Source organism: Physeter macrocephalus, chromosome 17 (assembly GCF_002837175.3).
Source record: "Physeter macrocephalus isolate SW-GA chromosome 17, ASM283717v5, whole genome shotgun sequence".
NCBI lineage: Eukaryota > Metazoa > Chordata > Mammalia > Artiodactyla > Physeteridae > Physeter > Physeter macrocephalus.
The window spans coordinates 43,783,673-43,801,147 of NC_041230.1; the positions used below are offsets into that span (position 1 = coordinate 43,783,673).

The 17,475-nt window shown below is 41.3% G+C and overlaps 1 protein-coding gene across 10 annotated transcripts in view; it reads right to left on the reverse strand.

The window, feature by feature from the left end:
* WDR59 (WD repeat domain 59) overlaps positions 1 to 17,475 on the reverse strand; it is an 87,455-nt gene that overhangs the window by 19,755 nt on the left and 50,225 nt on the right. For 6 of the 10 annotated variants that reach the window (XM_028477670.2, XM_028477669.2, XM_055078948.1 and 3 more), the window contains 6 exons: positions 16,584 to 16,748; positions 13,972 to 14,067; positions 13,660 to 13,816; positions 13,087 to 13,156; positions 8,834 to 8,987; positions 5,049 to 5,105 (listed from right to left, as the gene is read on the reverse strand). In XM_028477670.2, coding sequence (XP_028333471.1) covers positions 5,049 to 5,105; positions 8,834 to 8,987; positions 13,087 to 13,156; positions 13,660 to 13,816; positions 13,972 to 14,067; positions 16,584 to 16,748 — 699 coding nt within the window. The remainder of the gene's footprint in view (positions 1 to 5,048; positions 5,106 to 8,833; positions 8,988 to 13,086; positions 13,157 to 13,659; positions 13,817 to 13,971; positions 14,068 to 16,583; positions 16,749 to 17,475) is intronic. The other 4 variants (XM_007102264.3, XM_055078950.1, XM_055078949.1 and 1 more) reach the window with 2 other exon arrangements.

Genomic DNA, 17,475 nt, shown 5'->3' on the forward strand with positions numbered 1-17,475 from the left:
TGCTCAAAAACACCTTGAAGCCAGAATTTAAAAAAGAAAGAACAGCAAGTAAATAAGTTAGTAAAGACCACAAAAATGTGGGAGAAGAGCAACTTTTAAGGTTGGGTTCAGCCCTAGGTTCAAAATCCTTGCTTGAAACTAATCAAAGTTTTTTTTTGTGTTTTTTTTTTTTTCTTTCCTTTTCAGACAATTTAAATTGGATTTGTTGAAATTTAATTCAGACACAGCAGTGTGGGGATCTGCAAACTTTCATCTACCGGAGGCAGACACAGGAACTGAGCAGCTCAAGAAAAACTACCCTGTCTTCCCTAGCAGATTTGAATTATTTCTAAAAGTGATCATTTAGAATGTCAAAAATACCTGAGCAGAGGGACCTGGGTAATGGATGTGGAAGATCATAAGCAATTATCCTATTTCCCCAGAGCCTTCCCTACAAATGGCTACAGAGGAGCCTGTATGTGGGAAATGAGAGACGTCCTGGAAAATGAGAATTATGAGAGTGTAGCCCCATCTGGTATCTTCACAATGACGACCAGCCAAGGGAGCAATATTCTATTTTATTTTATTGCCAGAAGGTAGAAAGGGGGTCACCAAAGTGATTCAACTCAGGAGGGAAGTGACATATTTATTAACAAAGGAGGCAAAAGGAGCCAGTGAAAGGGCCCTGTAATGTGGAGTCAGAAAACCAAGTCTTATGCGTCTTATTAACACATGCCCTGGCTCAATGCAACCCCAGGCACGTTCCCTTTTTGCGGTGAATTCAGGCTTGTGTCACTCTCTCTTTGCTCACTGGTTAACTCTGGGCTCATGATAAGCTCTGTGGTTCCAATCTCACAAGGTTAATCAGGGGACAATGAAAAGGGGAGACTGCAAAGTGTCAGCTGAAAAAGTGCAATTTAAAAATCTGTATTTATTATAAATGTCCATAAACTCTCGGGCATGTAGAGTATATTATTATTTAGATGGTTCATAGATAGATTCGTTTTCCACCAGTGATTCTGATACAATCACTCTTCCATAAACCAGTCGTGGTCTATATCCAGGCATTTCTGACCGTTCACGTCCCATCTAACCCCCAAAGTTGTCCAACGCACGTAACTTCCTATAGGATTAGTAAGCGGCATGGAACCTGCTAAACCCAGGACACCCGGACTCAGTGCATGGCAGGTAAATGTAGATGTTTAGCTGAAGTATTTGAATTGTTCATCATCGCTTGTAAATACATATGCTATCAATTTGGAACCTTAACCTATTTGGTCTTAGAAGCAGTTCAGTTACTATGTATCCATACACAAGTCATTATTCTGCAACACAAGAGGAAACTACATCTATTCTTGGGGGCTAGTAGCCCTTCAATTCTCTGCTGGCCTTGGTTATTTTCTAAAGAAGAACTGTGATGTGGGTGCAAGTAAGGGGCGAGTGTGCTAACAAGAAAAGCGGCCTGTCAGGATGGGCTGGAGCCAGGCAGCGTTTATCGACATTCGACTGTGCTGTCACACGTGCCCTGAGCACTAGGGCCGCTTCTACAGAGAGTAACTCAGCATACACCAACCCTGCAGTGACAGGACAGCACAACATGGCTAACTAGAGCACGGAGGGCATAAGTCCATAAACTCACTTCACTGTGACTTTCATCCAGACTTCTGGGAGTTTAAAAATCCCGGGAAATGACATATCCACAAGGCCCCACATAATTCGTCATCTCCAGTGAGATTTAGGGTACTGGATTTTTGTTTTAAAGGCAGAAAGAAAAGATCTACATTCAAAAGATTCCACCTGGAATCAAATAGGATCCATCTAATTGGGTCTTCCAGGTTGCTTGAAAGGCTTCTAAAACAGTTCCAGACACTAACTCTGGCTCCTTATTACAAAGAGAAAAGAAGAAGCCCTTCAACAATTGAGCAATTCACGACAGATCCGTTGAACTGAACAGTGGAAACCAATGGAGGCCTCGTGAGGGATGGGGTCTACAGCTTTCAGACCACACTGGAAACATCCACAATCGCCTGACTTTTTAAGCAAACCCAATGAAAGCATAATATTAAGGCCCATGTGCCCAAAGTGGTTCATTTGCAAACAGACTAGCTCATGTCAGAATGTTTTTCCTAGCAGACTTGAAATATTTCTAAAAAGGATCATTTTCAGAGAGTCAAAAATACCTGAGCAGAGGGACCTGGGTAATGGATGTGAAAGAAGATCACCAGCAATTATCCTATTTCCCCAGAGCTTCCCTACAATGGCCAGAGAGGAGCCTGTATTTGGGAAATGAGAGACGCCCTGGACTTCACCAATGAGGATGTGAGCTTACTCAAGGCCACACTCCTAAGAGCAGAGCTTTGAACACAGGTTCTCAGGCTGCTAAGCCCATACTTGTTAACCTGCTTTTAAGAGTATGATTTTAGATTAAAAAGGGGGGGGGGGAATTAAGTCCTGACTAAGCTACCTGTTAATATGTAAATAGTTTGATCCATATAAAAACAGATCCATTTCTGCATATACGGAGGTCAACATCTGATTCCAGTGAGGGCTGTCCAACACACCACTGTCTACAATTACTCACTTCTAAAGTCACTTCTCTGCCAAGCACTGCTGAGCCAGAGCAACGCGCTGATGACAGGCAGAGGCAAGCAGCTCCTGCGGCTACACGGCTTAACGCGCCAGGCTCAGACCAAGGTGCTGTGTTTCAGGCCGGGCTCATGAGCCTGAACCTCGCGCCGTTTAATTTCCTTTTTGGATTTGTTAGGATTCGACACATTCAGAGAAAAGAAAACTCAGGGTCCAAAGAGACGTCTCAGGGCTCTTCTCCCATTTGCAGTCTTGGGTGACAGAGATTGGCAGAAACGGGCCCACGTGAGTCATCAATAAGCCCTTGATGAAAATGTAAAGGTAGTGCTCCGGGCAGCTTTCTGCAACTACCCTCCACAGAATTACAGAAATCACTGTCTGTATTTGCTGGGACTTCTTTGTCAGCTTCTTGAGACACCAGGCTTCCAGGTGCTTCTCTGTTTGATCTGTACTGATGTACAGGTGGTGCTTTATGGACCTCGATAAGCTGCCTTTGAGCCTACAGTAGAAGGAGATTCCCTAACACAGGATCACCCTAATGATAGCTGCCACCAAGAATCAAAGTGTGAAAGCAATTAAGGGACAGCTGTTTTTGTTCATTTAATCCAGCAAGGAATAACTATAAAACATTATAAAAAATCTTTAAGGGGGGGGGGTCACAAAATATTTTTTTTTCAAACTTGGAGGTTGATGGTTTTAAAATATGAACTATCTCCCCTTCAGGCTATGGAGGTCACTCAGTAAACCTGTCTCATGGCAAATTATTCTGGGGATTCAAATCCAACAAGGCTGCCTAAACAAAGATGTGGTAGATCTCAAATCAGGTGTCAGGGCCTAGGACCCAGGTGCTCCCTAAGAAGCATGGAGTGTTTCCTCTAATACCTCATCCACACCTTCCCAAGATTTCTTTGCCTTAGTATCTTGCTGGAGATTTTAGAATAACCTCTCTAGTCTGAGCACCTGCCAGGTGACGACAACAATGACACCCCGGGATGAGGTGTGGCTGACCTTTCCTGGTGAGAAAAGGGCACAGGGGCCCCAAAGCCCCCTAAAACCTCCTGCATTGCTCCAGTCCCACTGTGACGGGCTTAAATGTGGATACGTTTCTGTGCAGTAAAATCGGTACCTCTGGGAGGTGAAGGACTCTGCACTTCTCTTAGGTCATCTCAATGCCCCATCGATAGAAAACACCCCTTCCCCACAGATTCCATGAGCAGGGATCGAGGGAGGAGAGACAAAGCAAGACAGACAAGTTATCACACGATGAGACTGGGATGCTCCTCTGAACAGACCAAGAAGGTGTTCATGGAATTACAGGAAACAGGACGGGGAGGATCGGGGTGGGGAGGCACTGGTGCAGAGAGCACTGAATGACAACCAATAGCCAGCTTGCGACTGAACCACCAGTGTTACTGCTACAATCGGAGGCAACATCGATGCCAATTAATGGGTTAAATGTAAAAACAGCCCAAGAATAAGCCACCAACTGCTTCGCAGCAACCCCGTCGACAATGCATAACCATCAGCAGAGTGGGCAGTGAGTCAAAATGAGTTCCTCTTTAAATAGCAGCAGGAGCAGGCACTTCTGGAAAAATCAGTGGAAACGCAGCAGTTGGGTTGGTAGGACAGGCTTTCTGAGGAAAGATGGCCGTGGAGGCAGCTCCACCTCCAGGTTGCTGGGCAGCAGTGGAACTTGCTAATCAAGGTTCCTGATTTCAACCATTTTTTATACGAAAAGGCTATAGGACTATGCCCCTAATTTTTTTTTTTTTTTTTTTTTTTACACCAAATGAAACTTACACAAAAGCCTCAAAGCTGCCTTGCACAGCCTGAGGTCACCATGGCACGACTGAAACACAAAGGGGGTGGGAGAGGAAGACAGAAGAGGAGAGAGTAAGCAAGAGAAAAGGAAGAGAAGATGTCCATTGCAGAGGTTTTATTGTCAATGCAAAATACTGATGGCAAGGAAAAAATTTGTTCCAGGAAACTCCCAAAGGATTAAAATCTAGCTTCGGTGTCATGCCAATGAAGCAGGTGGGCACTTCCCTCTTTGAACTCGAGCAAGACGATGAAAACGGAGACAAAATGGTAGAAGCCCCTTATATCTTCCTCTGCTGCCCCGCCATGCCAAAGGTAGGCTTTTGAAAGCTCTATGAAATTATACAAATACTCCAAGTGAAATCAGGTGAGCTAAAGGCTTATCACTGGGGTTCTTTCCAAGAAATCCAGCATTCAGCTTCATTTTCAAAGAAGTCCATTCACAATCCTTAATGATATCAGTATTCACCCATTTGAAACTGATAGAACCAGGAGGCAGTCCTTGGTGCCTGACTCCCAAGAGTGAGAAATTGATTATGCTGGTCCTGAAAACCAGCCAGCCTGTCATTTCAGGTTCCTCAAAGCCAGGCAGGTGGCATTTTATTCTTGGGCCTTTGGGCAGAGACAGGATTAGTTAAGGAGAGCATTTGCACAGCGCACAGTACCGGGAAGTCGTTAATTGCTTGTATGGACCAACGTCGCCGGGCAGAGCGAGGAGACATCTGTGCGTGAAAACGTTACACCCATGAGGAGGGAAGAAAAACACCAAGAAAATTAAAAGGGAAAAAATATAGAATAAAATGAAAGCTTCCCACACATCCGATGGATTCAAAGGTACCATAAAATACTGCAAAATTGGGATGGGAATGACTGAAAAATCTGAAACTCAGCACAGCAGTATTTAGATTCCCTCACCCCCCTCCCAACCCATCACACTCCATACACAGCTTCAATGTCATTGTCCTTTAGTCCAAAACACATTTCAAGGTATCAGGAGGCTGATATCCACACAGCTCTGACAGAGGAACTACGACGGAGATTTGTGGCTCTCTTACAAGAATTAAGATCGTAAGAAACAGGTGAAGGGACTTCCCTGGCGGTCCAGAGGTTAAGACTCCACGCTTCCAATGCAGGGGATGCGGGTTCCATCCCTTAGGATCCCACGTGCTGCGCTAAGACCCACACAGGCCAGCGCGGCCAAAAAAAAGGAAGCAGGTGGAGAACTCTGCTTCCCTTCAAAAGCATATGGATGTGCGAGAAGCTTCTCATTCCTAAAAAGGAAGAAGTTCCTCAAGAGATTCAACACCGAATTGTTTTTGGTGTGTGGCCTGGGGGGCGCCAGGGAAGCTGAAGTCTTGACCTTGGGACTGCAGGACCATCCTCAGAGTGGTGCCACGAGGAAGTGAGAGCCGGAGAGAACTTAAGGGAGGTGCTCCCCAGGGCTCTTGCTAACCACGGGAGCATCGGTGTGAATGAAACTGGGAGCATACAACACTGTTTCGGGAAATCAGAAATGACTCTATTAACTTCAAGACCTCCTCAGTTATTTACATTAAAGCTATTTTAGTGATGTCAACTGAAGTGAATGTGGGAGGCTGCAAAATTTTTTAAATGTTTACAGGGCAATGCCTGATGTTTATCTTAAGTCCTGGGCGTTCTGATTTACCCTAAGAATAAACAATATTTCATCAGCTATTAACAGATGGTCCAGTTACCAAACGAATGTTAGCATCTCCCTGTGCTTTCTAACTTCTCACGAAATTTAATGGTTTTATTTATTTATTTTTACATCTCTCACATTTAAAAAAATTTTAAGAGCAAACACTGGAATTCCATCTGGAGAACCTTTGGGTAATATAACAAGATGACCTAAGTAGGGCAGGTTAAAAACACAAAAACAAGAGAAATGAGTATCAGTCCCCAATGGCTCTAGGAAGATATTTCTGCAATCTCCAAAATACTCTATAATTCTTTCATTGTTATACTTTAATGCAGTTATATTCTTTTCCTTTCTTCTTACTCGTTTAAAGCTCTCAGGGGCAGAGAGCTAAACAAGAATAAAAGTATGCAGGAGATAAAATTTGGGCTGAAAATGAAGACTTTAAGCACAGAGAAATTGAGTACACTGGAATCGTTTCCAGGACAAAAGTAATAAAAGTGATATTATTTGACATTTGAAACTAGACACCCAAGAATCAGAAAATACTTCTCGAGGGATAAAACTGTTATCGTCCTCTGTGAGGAAGATAAGATGGCCATATTTCACTCCTGTAATTCCTTCCCCATGCCGTATGTAAATAGGATGGACATGAACAAGCTTCAAGGAGAGTTTACAAGTTTATTTTAGATTCATCACAAAATAATTGACTGACCAGTTATTAATAACTGATTTTAACTTCTTACTAGGCTGAACCACAGGAAACTTTTTCTTAAGGTCAAAAATGCTCAAATATCAGCAGTTTCATATGATTTAACCTAATAATTACTATGTGTCATACATTAAAATGTGCCTCCCTCCCCCAGGGTTTCTAGGGTTCTTGGAACGGTCTATTTCCTGTGATTGCTAATTGACTGAATTATATACCTATGATTTGTGAACTTTTCTGTACATATGCTATACATCAATACAAAAGTTTCATATGAAATTATAATAAAGCTACCTCCCCCCATTTTATTCGCTCACTGTCTGAAATACAATTCAGAGACCACTTACTATGTCATTCTAGGTGACTACAATGGCCCGTGTTCTGGGGAGAAGCAGCACACTGGGAATCACCCCAAAGTGAAATATCACAATCCTTCCTCCACACCCAAGCAGATCCTGTCTGATAAGAGCTAATTACCTATGTGCCTTTGTTCCCTCTTCATGATTACAGTGTGTTTGTCGTAAAAGAGAGTCCAGACCATCAAAAATATAAATGTAGGCCTTACAAATGCTTCTACATCAGGAGAGGCTCCTTCTTGGAACTGGAGTTATTTTGATGAAACACGACCTTTACACACTATCCCAGGGTCAAAAATGCAAGTGCCAGCTATGCTGCGCAATCTGAACCCAAGCTCGAGAAGCACGGGACATTATGCAAAGGGGAATTCAGAACTGCCTCTTTGACTAGAAGGTCTCCTCAACCTGGCCCTGGTGCTAAAGAAAATTCCCACATTTATTCAACCTTGAGTTTGTTTAGCTACTACATCAATAATAAAATGCCTTAGTTCCAACCAGTTTATCAAAGCTTCTCACCAGTTAACCGCTAGCTTGCAGAAAAAGAAAAAAAAATTTTTTTTGAATGTAAAGGACTTGGGAAGATAAAAGTGTTCTAATAAGTTCTGTAACAGGTGCAGGACAGGGTGGGGTGGGGGGAGGCAGCAGTGGGGTGGAGAACTCCGTCAGAGATGCAAAGAAAGGGACTATGGAGCTGGCCAGAAAGGCAACAAAAAAATCATTTTCCCTATTTGACTGAAGGTTTTGCCGAAGACTGGGCGTGTCTCAAGCATCAGTTCCTGCCACCCATTTGTCACATACAACCCTAAGACCTGACAAAGTCAGCGACAGGCAACATCATGCAAACCAGGAAGGTTAGACACTACACTGCAATCAAAGTGAAGACACCTCTAACACTTGCTGGAAATTGGGGTTTTATTTTAAATAACTCAATTTTTAACAAAAAACCACATTTTAATTATAGTCAATCCATCATTTCTCAATTAGCGGGAGAGAGCAACAAAGAATTCCTAAGGACTGAGTTTGTGAGTAGCTCAGTGGTAACCAGTTAATACATCATGTCAGTTAAAAGACAGTTTAAGCCAGACTCAACCTGATAACACAGAAAGTTCTCAGAATCATTCCCACGCTCTGCCGATATTCTCTACACTGTCGTCACCAAAGGCTTCTGACAGCTTAATAGCTACTGTAGGGACGATGAGTTCCTTAAGAACCCAGGAACAGAAGGACAGTTTCAGGCGATTCTTGTATAAACCGGTCCATTCAAATGGGTACTTTGGTGCAGACTTAGTAAAAGTATAAAATCTCTTAGAGGTCAACTTGAAAACTTCCCACAACTATGAAGTTCCAAATGTATCAGGATCCCAAGCCTTCTGAAGCATCCCTTAATTTGCTGACAAACATCAGAATACCCAGGAAGACCTGAAGCTACGTGATTCTACCTGAGAGGATGGGAATGGACTTCATGTATGGGGATCACAGGACAGGGTTACAGGGGAGGGAAGAGTACGGATTATAACACCCAACCACCCCTCCCCCTCCTATACAATTTACAGTAGTTAAAAACTAATCGGAAGGAACAAAGCAACGGTCTTTCTCTAACACACAAACTATGAAAGGGAAAGACCACAGGGGGATCACTAATTTAGCTGCTGTGCATGGCAGGCAGGGAGGCCGGGGACAAGAATCGGGGAAGGGATAAGAATCAAAGGCCGTGGATCGGACGCTTACCCGCTCCTTGTAGTAGAAGGAGCTGATGGAGACCTGCTCCTTCTCGCTGCGTGTGGGGCTCCCGCTGTACAAACGGAGGTTCCCAGGGGCCTCTGTGCGGATCTTCATGGGCGCAATCAAGCCAGTATGATAGGCAGACAAAGCTGACAGCGATCTGTGGTTGAAAAGGCATGATTAACCGTACGGGCTTGGATCTTTCCATAGTTCTAAGTGATGCCATTCTTAGCGCTTGATGAAATCAGGAGAAAAAGATGGATAAAATGGGGAAAAAATGGAAACTCCAAAAAGGAATCAAAGAGCACTTTTAGAACTGAAAAATGCTTTATCTGCAGAAGCGGAGACTGTTTCTATGACTATATACATAGAAAATTCAAAGGAGTCTATAAATTACTTAAACTAGTAAGTGAATTTAGATACAAGGTCAATCTACAATAATCTACTGTATTTCTATATATTAAAAACAAACATTTGGAAAATAATAAAATTGCATTTACGATAGCATCAAAACACATGCAATACCTAGGAACACATTTAAAGAAAAAATGTGCATGGAAAATACAAAATATTGCTGAGAGAAATTAAAGACTCAAAACAATAGAGAAATACACCGTGTTAATAGACTAGAAGATTCCAGATTGTTAAGGTGTCAATTTTCTCCAAGTTGATCTATAGAATCAACACAATTCCAATCAAAATATGAGCAGGCTTTTTTCCGTAGGAACCAGTAAGCTGATTTCTATTTTTACAAAAATGCAAAAGATCTAGAGTAGCCAATAGAATCCTGAATGAGAATAATAAAGTTAGAGGACTTAACATTACCAGATTTGAAGACTTACTATATAAACCTACATTAACAGTGTAGTGATGGCATAAGGAAAGACCAATAAACCAAAGAAAAAAATAGAGTCCAGAAATAGAACCAAAACATACGGTCAATTGATTTTCAACAAAGGTATCAATGCAAATTCAACAAGAGCAAAATCTTTTCCATAAATGGTGCTATATATATAACAACTATATATCTCTACTGAAAAAAACACTTTGACCCCTACCTCACATCATACAAAAAAATTACTTTGAGATTAATTACAGACCTTAGATAAGGAATTTACAACTATAAATTTTTAAGAGAAAACACAGAATATTTTCATGATCTTGGGATAGGCAGAGATTTTTTTTAGACAGGACACAGAAGCACTAATCCTAACACTTAAAAAGTGATAAACTGAACTGCATCAAAATTAAAAACTGCTGAAAATTGAAAATCATTAAAGAGGGAGAAAGATAAGCCATAGATTAGGAGAAAATCAATACATACACCCAGCAAAGGATTTGCAATAAGAATTGATAAAGAACTACCACAAGCAGATAATAAGAAACACAGTCTAAAAAAAACTGGACAAAATACTAGAACAGGCAAATCACAAAAGAAGATATCCAAGTGGTCAATTAGCACACAAAAGCTGTTCACCATCATTAGTCATCACCATGGAAGCACAAATTAAAGCACAATGAGATAATACTACACACCCACCACAATGGCTAAAGCTGAAAAGACTAAAAACACCAAGTTTTGGAGAGGATGTGGAGCAGCCAGAACTCTGAAACATTGCTGGAAGAGTATAACACGGCATAACCACTGGGGACAGACTTTTTGGCAATTCTAATAAAATTAAACACGCATGTATCCTATGACCCAGGGATTCTACTCCTTGGGTAGAGAAATTAATACACATGTCCATAAAAAGACTTGTATGAAATTTTTTTAAAAAGGCTTGTATGTGTAGGTCTACATATAATAAAATAAAAACTGGAAATAATCCAAATGTCCATCAACTGGAGTATGAATATAATAATAAGCAAATTATATTATTTTCAAACCATGGAACTACTGATACATGCAACCATGTGGATCAATTTCAAAAACATTAACTTGAGCAAAATAAGCCAGACATAAAATAGTACATGCTGGATGATTCTATTTAGATGAAGTTCAAGCACAGGCAAACTAAACTTCAATGATGGAAGCAGAAGAATCATTTCCTCTGGGTAAAGGGACCAGGGAACTTTTGGGAGTGAGGACAAGGCTCTGTATCCTGATCTGGGTGCTGGTCATCAAGGTACAGACTTCACATTTGTGTACCCTAAATTATACCTCAATACAATACTGTTAGTATGAAAACTGTTCTAATAGGAACATTTTCCCGCTGACCCAAAGTCCAGATACAGATATCTGTTGTTTCCTTTTACGAGTAGGTGACTGGGGGCTTCCCTGGGGGCGAAGTGGTTAAGAATCTGCCTGCCAATGCAGGGGACACGGGTTCGAGCCCTGCTCCGGGAAGATCCCACATGCCGCGGAGCAACTAAGCCCGTGCACCACCACTACTGAGCCTGCGCTCTAGAGCCCACAAGCCACAACTACTGAACCCATGTACCACAACTACTGAGCCCCTGTGCCACAACTACTGAAGCCTGCGCACCTAGAGCCTGTGCTCCACAACAAGAGAAGCCACCGCAGTGAGAAGCCCGCGCACCGCAATGAAGAGTAGCCCCCACTCGCCGCAACTAGAGAAAGCCTGCATGCAGCAACAAAGACCCAACTCAGCCAAAAACATAAAATAAATTAAAAAAAAAAAAAAAGAGTAGGTGATTGTTTTCTAGTCCAACCTTTCAAATAAGGAATCTAGTGTAATGTAGGGCGTTCTCTGGCATTTAACTCCCACTTCCTGTAGGGTCAAGCTCTCATCTGCGTGGGCTACTGCAGAAACTGGCAAACTCTGAGGACAGCCGTAGCACCTGCTCATGAACTTGGTGCAATGTCCTTTCTTTCTTGTTAGCTTAGCTATTCATTATTAAGTATGCTAATTATATCATATACAATATAACCAGGTGTTTGTAGCAGGAGGGTTTCCAAGTTATCCTGGTCATCACACTGCAGAACCAGAAGTCTAAGCATAATATTTAAGTTTAAAAAACCACTAATATGGGGAAGGTTGTAAAGGTGTGGGGACAGGGGTATATGTACTCTGCACTCAATTTCGCTATGAACCTAAAATTGCTCTAAAAGATAAAGTGTATTAATTAAGGAAAAAATTTACAATATGTTCCAGTCATTCAGTTCCTAGGTATATAGCCAAGAAAAATGAAAAAATATATATCCATACAAAATTTGCACAGAATGTTCATAGCAGCATTATTCATAATGGCCAAAAAGTGGAAACAGTCCCAATGTCCAATGACTGATGTATGAATAAATAAAACATGGTATATACATGTGATGGAATATTATTTGGCAATAAGAAGAAATGAAGTACTGATACCTGCTACCACATGTATGATCCTTGAAAATATACTAAGTGAAAGACGTCAGTTACAAAAGAACACACATATAATTTCATTTATATAAACTGTCCAGAATAGACAAATCTATAGACAGAAAGTAGATCACTGTTTGCCCAGGGCTGGAGGAATGGGGAACTTAGGGACTGGGGTGACCCTTAAGGGATTCAAAGTTTCTTTCTGGGATAATGGAAAGGTTCTAGAATTGACTCTAGTGATGGCTGCACATACACTACATGTGTGTGGTAATGTTAGAAGTGGCCTATTAGTGTTACGGGACTATAGATTATCTCTTGCTATTTTTCTAGTTTTATTTAATGTTCAGATAATACTTTAGCAATAGGGGAAAAGCACATTAAAAAAGAATTTGCCTTGTTTTGCAGTTTTTATCAAGCAACTCCTTCTAGTAGTAACTTTACAGTAGAAATCTCAGCTTGGGTGAAATTCAATGAACCATGATCTTTTAGGAGTAAATCTTTTTTTTTTTTTTTTTTTTTTTTTTTTTTTTTTGGTGCGCGGCAGCTTGGGTGAAATTCAATGAACCATGATCTTTTAGGAGTAAATCTTTTTTTTTTTTTTTTTTTTTTTTTTTTTTTTTTGTGGTACGCGGGCCTCTCACTGTTGTGGCCTCTCCCGTTGCGGACCACAGGCTCCGGACGCGCAGGCTCAGCGGCCACGGCTCACGGGCCCAGCCGCTCCACGGCATGTGGGATCTTCCCGGACCGGGGCACGAACCCGTGTCCCCTGCATCAGCAGGCGGACTCTCAACCGCTGCGCCACCAGGGAAGCCCGGGAGTAAATCTTATAATGAGTGTTTACCGATAACTAACACAAATTTTCCAAAGACAAATTCCCAGATGTCTGTCTACTTCTGGCCCATGAATGTAGCTTACACCTGAATCTCCCAGACTCACCTCGGAGTAGGCTCAGTCGGAGACACTGCTCGGTGCATCGTCATGGGCCTTGTGAAATACACCAGGTACCCTGTCAGAGGAGACATCACACGTGCACATCAAGGTCAATGAGCTGGTCGTGGGAAATCCTAAGAAAGCACTGGTCAATCTTTTGTCTACCTCAATATACCTGAAGGATAAGACATAGTATCCTAAGCTACACAGGCTCACAACGGCAGCCATACTTAATAAAAACAAAGATAAGAATCTCCAGGATTCACGAGAGGTGGGATGTATGTGGTTTGGAAAAAGTCTTCACAGGTACTTTATATTTCCTATGTGTATTTGCAATAGGTTGAGTTAAGACTCAAATTCACACTCATCAGAATGAAACAAGTTAAGTCTGTAAATCTGGTGAACATTCTTAGGGTGTGTCCCCAGATGCCAATTCGGCATCAGATAACACTATGACAGAAATCTTTTGAGTTCTCAGGAAATAAAAACAAAGAAACATTTTCTGATGGAAATTTTTATACAGACATTCTTAGCTTCTCTCTCTCGAAATCTAGAATCAGAGAACTGAAAGAGACCAACCTGCCCCACAGAATCTGGCCCCCGAGGTCCTGGGAAAGGGAATATTGGCATCCTGGTAGGACCCATAGGCGGTGGTCACCCGGGCAAATGTCGGTAGGGGCGGCGTGACAGAGTTCGGGAGCGCGAAGGGATTGCTGGAAGCGCTGTCTTCTTGGTTCTGAAATTTTAAAATCAAGGGACTAAAACCCACAATCTGTCTTCAAGCCAAATTACAAAACAGGACACATTATTCCAAGATCAGGGAGCCCAGGATTTTAGGGAGGAGGAAAGGAAATGAAACCCCAAAGCATAGGTTGGTAACAAGGATCCCACCACAAAAGACTCAAGGCAGGAGACGAGCTGGCGCAGGCAGGGCTCCAAACAGCTCTGGTTGCGTTTCACTTTTTGCAGGGAAGTGTCTTTCAGGATCTAGAAAAGGCACAAAACGCAGTCAAGAAGAGCAACATTCTTTCTCCTGATTCTTTTTTATTGTGTGAAGCATCAGAAGCAGCAACGATGCTGGGGCACCAGAGCTTGGCTGTGTCTGAGGCTGCCAACACAACACACCACCTTCCCCCTCCCCAAGAGGCTCAGAGAGAAGATTCATTTGTGAATCCTCTTCCAGAAGCCCTTTCCTTTGCCACGGCAGGCACATGCACTGGCTCTGAGAGAGCACGATTAGAACCACCATTCTTCCTTTATAGTGAATTCTACTCCTTTGCTCTCCCCCGACCCCACCCTCCTCCATGAGAAATCTCAGCATCACTTAGAGTAATATCCTCCAGTCTGGACTGAAAACTGTTCCATGTGATACATACATGTCAGGGGGAACAGATTTCACTTTAGTGAAAATTAAAATGTACCTTTTTGGGGGGGGGGTCCTTTAAAAATATAAAGCCTAATATACCTGGAAAAAACTATAATTCAAAAAGATACATGCACCCCTATGTTCATAGCAGCACTATTCACAATAGCCAAAACATGGAAACAACCTAAATGTCCACTGACAAATAAATTGATAAAGAAGATGTGGTACATACATACAATGCAACACTACTCAGCCATAAAAAAAGAACAAAATAATGCCATTTGCAGCAACATGGATGCAACTAGAAATTATCATACTCATTGAAGTAAGTCAGAAAGAGAAAGACAAATACCATATGATATCACTTATATGTGGAATCTAAAATATGGCACAAATGAACCTATCTATGAAACAGAAACAGACTCACAGACATAGAGAACAGACTTGGGGTTGCCAAGGGTGAGGGGGAAGGGAGACAGATGGCCTGGGAACTTGGGGTTGGTAGATGTAAACTATTTCATTTTAGAATGGATAAACAACAAGGTCCTACTATATAGCACAGGGAACTATATTCAATCTCCTGGGATAAACCATAATGGAAAAGAATATTAAAAAAAGAATGTATATACGTGTATAACTGAGTCACTTTGCTGTACAGCAGAGATTGGGGCACAACATTGTAAATCAACTATACTTTAATAACATAAATATACTTTATATACATATATATGGAGCTTAACATTTTAAAGCACATGCTATCGATATAAACTGACATACACATACTGAAGATAGGCATGTAAATTGGACCTGGGCTGTCTAACATGGAAGTTATTACCAGGCTATAAAGCACATGAAGTGTGGCTAGTCTGGACTGCAATGTGCTGTAAGCATAAAATTCACACCAAAAGTTGAAGACTTAGTACCAAAAAGAAAAAAAAAAAAGAATGTAAGTTATCGCAATAATTTTTATACTGCTTACATGTTGATATGATAATACTTTGGATATATTAGATTAAATTAAAATATTATTGAAATTAATTTACCTGCTTTTTTTTTTATTAGTATGGCAACTAGAAAATTGAAAATTACATGTAGTCTGCATCACATTTCCTTTGGACAGCACTGAATTAGACCTTTAAAACACTTGCTTATCCAATCATTTTTATACCAATAGAAAAATCTATCTTTTTTGTATGTCCAAACAAGGCAACGAAATGTTCAGAGTCCAAGGACAAAATGTCAAGTACCACAAAATCTGAGTAATTAGCATTTCACAGACCCTTACAAAGCTTGAACAATTTCTTGGTTACCTATCATACCCCAGGAAGATAGAACAATCAAGTGTATATACCACAAACTAGGCAAAAAATGAACAGCATTCAGGTCAAGTTGGTGCTGTCAGGATATTTCTGCTATTTCACATGTGATGCTGCTCAGACCGAAAAAGACGTATCTCAGCTCATGGGGCTTTTTTATGAGGATTCCACCTGATTAGCTCTGCGTGAACTGACAAATCAAGTTTCTGAACCTGCAGGGTAAAGACGAGATGCCAGGCTGTACCCCTCCATTCAGGCACTGCTGTCCTATCACACACCTCACCTGTCCAGCCAGCCAGCCTCACTCTAAGTAACAACATCTCCTTTTATGGAACAGATTTTTTTTAATGACCTTACATAATTTTTTTCTGATTAGAAAGTATCTTTTAGCTTCAGAATACATTTTGCCTACAGTTTCCAAATAAATGAAATTGCATTGTATTAACCTTGGATTAACGCATAGCTTTAATGAGATCTGTGAGCAGATTATGTGCAATTACATAATTACCTATGATTTATATGCAATATTTCTGAAGTTATATGCAAAATCTGTGCAAATTTTTCTGTGGAAGGGTGTGTGGTTTTCATTAGACTTTAGAAGGGGCGGTCCATGACCCAAAGAGATTAAGAACCAGCGCTCAATGTCTTCTACACAAAAAGAATACAGTTGTTAACCCTGCTAGGCGGAAGGACACATGACGTCCAAATCTTATCGACTGGTTTTTTTCACTCAACTTCACTGCTCGACTCAGACACTGATGCACATGAGCAGTGCTCTCCACTTCTGACATCAAGGAGAACTTGTGCACACAGATGCCCACCTTGAGCAGCTTCGCTTTCATAGTGGATGTGATGGTGGTGGGGTTAATGAACTGGAAGGAAGGGGCCGCGTGGTTCGGGTACTGCGCGGGGAACTTCACCAGCATCTTGACGCGGTGGTTGCTGCAGTGCACAGACACTGTGCAGCTCCTGTCTGCTGCGTCCATCTGCAGGGGACAAATCAATAGCTGCTTTGGAGAGGAACTGCAAAGGGTCTTCAGATGCAAACAGGTTTAAATAAGGTAACTGAATGCTCTAGGTTCCTGGTAATGGAGTGAGAAAGAGTCTCCAAAGATGAATTTGGAAGATGTGGACAACTCATTTTCAAAACGATTTTTAATTTTAGCACCGATTTAATAGTTCAAGGTGTTTTTACTTAAAAAAGCTTCATCCCAAAGCAGTGAGATAGGCTGAAACTTGTTATATTTATTTTGAGATGGGAAAATAAAGCAGGAAGATGTTAAAAACCTGACTCAAGTTAAAAGTACCCCTGGGACCTAGGAATAAACCTACCTAAGGAGAAAAAAGACCTGTATGCAGAAAACTGTAAGACACTGATGAAAGAAATTAAAGATGATACAAGCAGATGGAGAGTTATACAATGTTCTTGGACTGGAAGAATCAACACTGTGAAAATGACTATACTGCCCAAAGCAATCTAAAGATTCAATGCAATCCCTATCAAACTACCAATGGCATTTTTCACAGAACTAGAACAAAAAATTGCACAATTTGGATGAAAACACAAAAGACCCTGAATAGCCAAAGCAATCCTGAGAAAGAAAAACGGAGCTGGAGGAATCAGGCTCCCTGACTTCAGACTATACTACAAAGCTACAGTAATCAAGAGAGTATGGTACTGGCACAAAAACAGAAATATAGATCAATGGAACA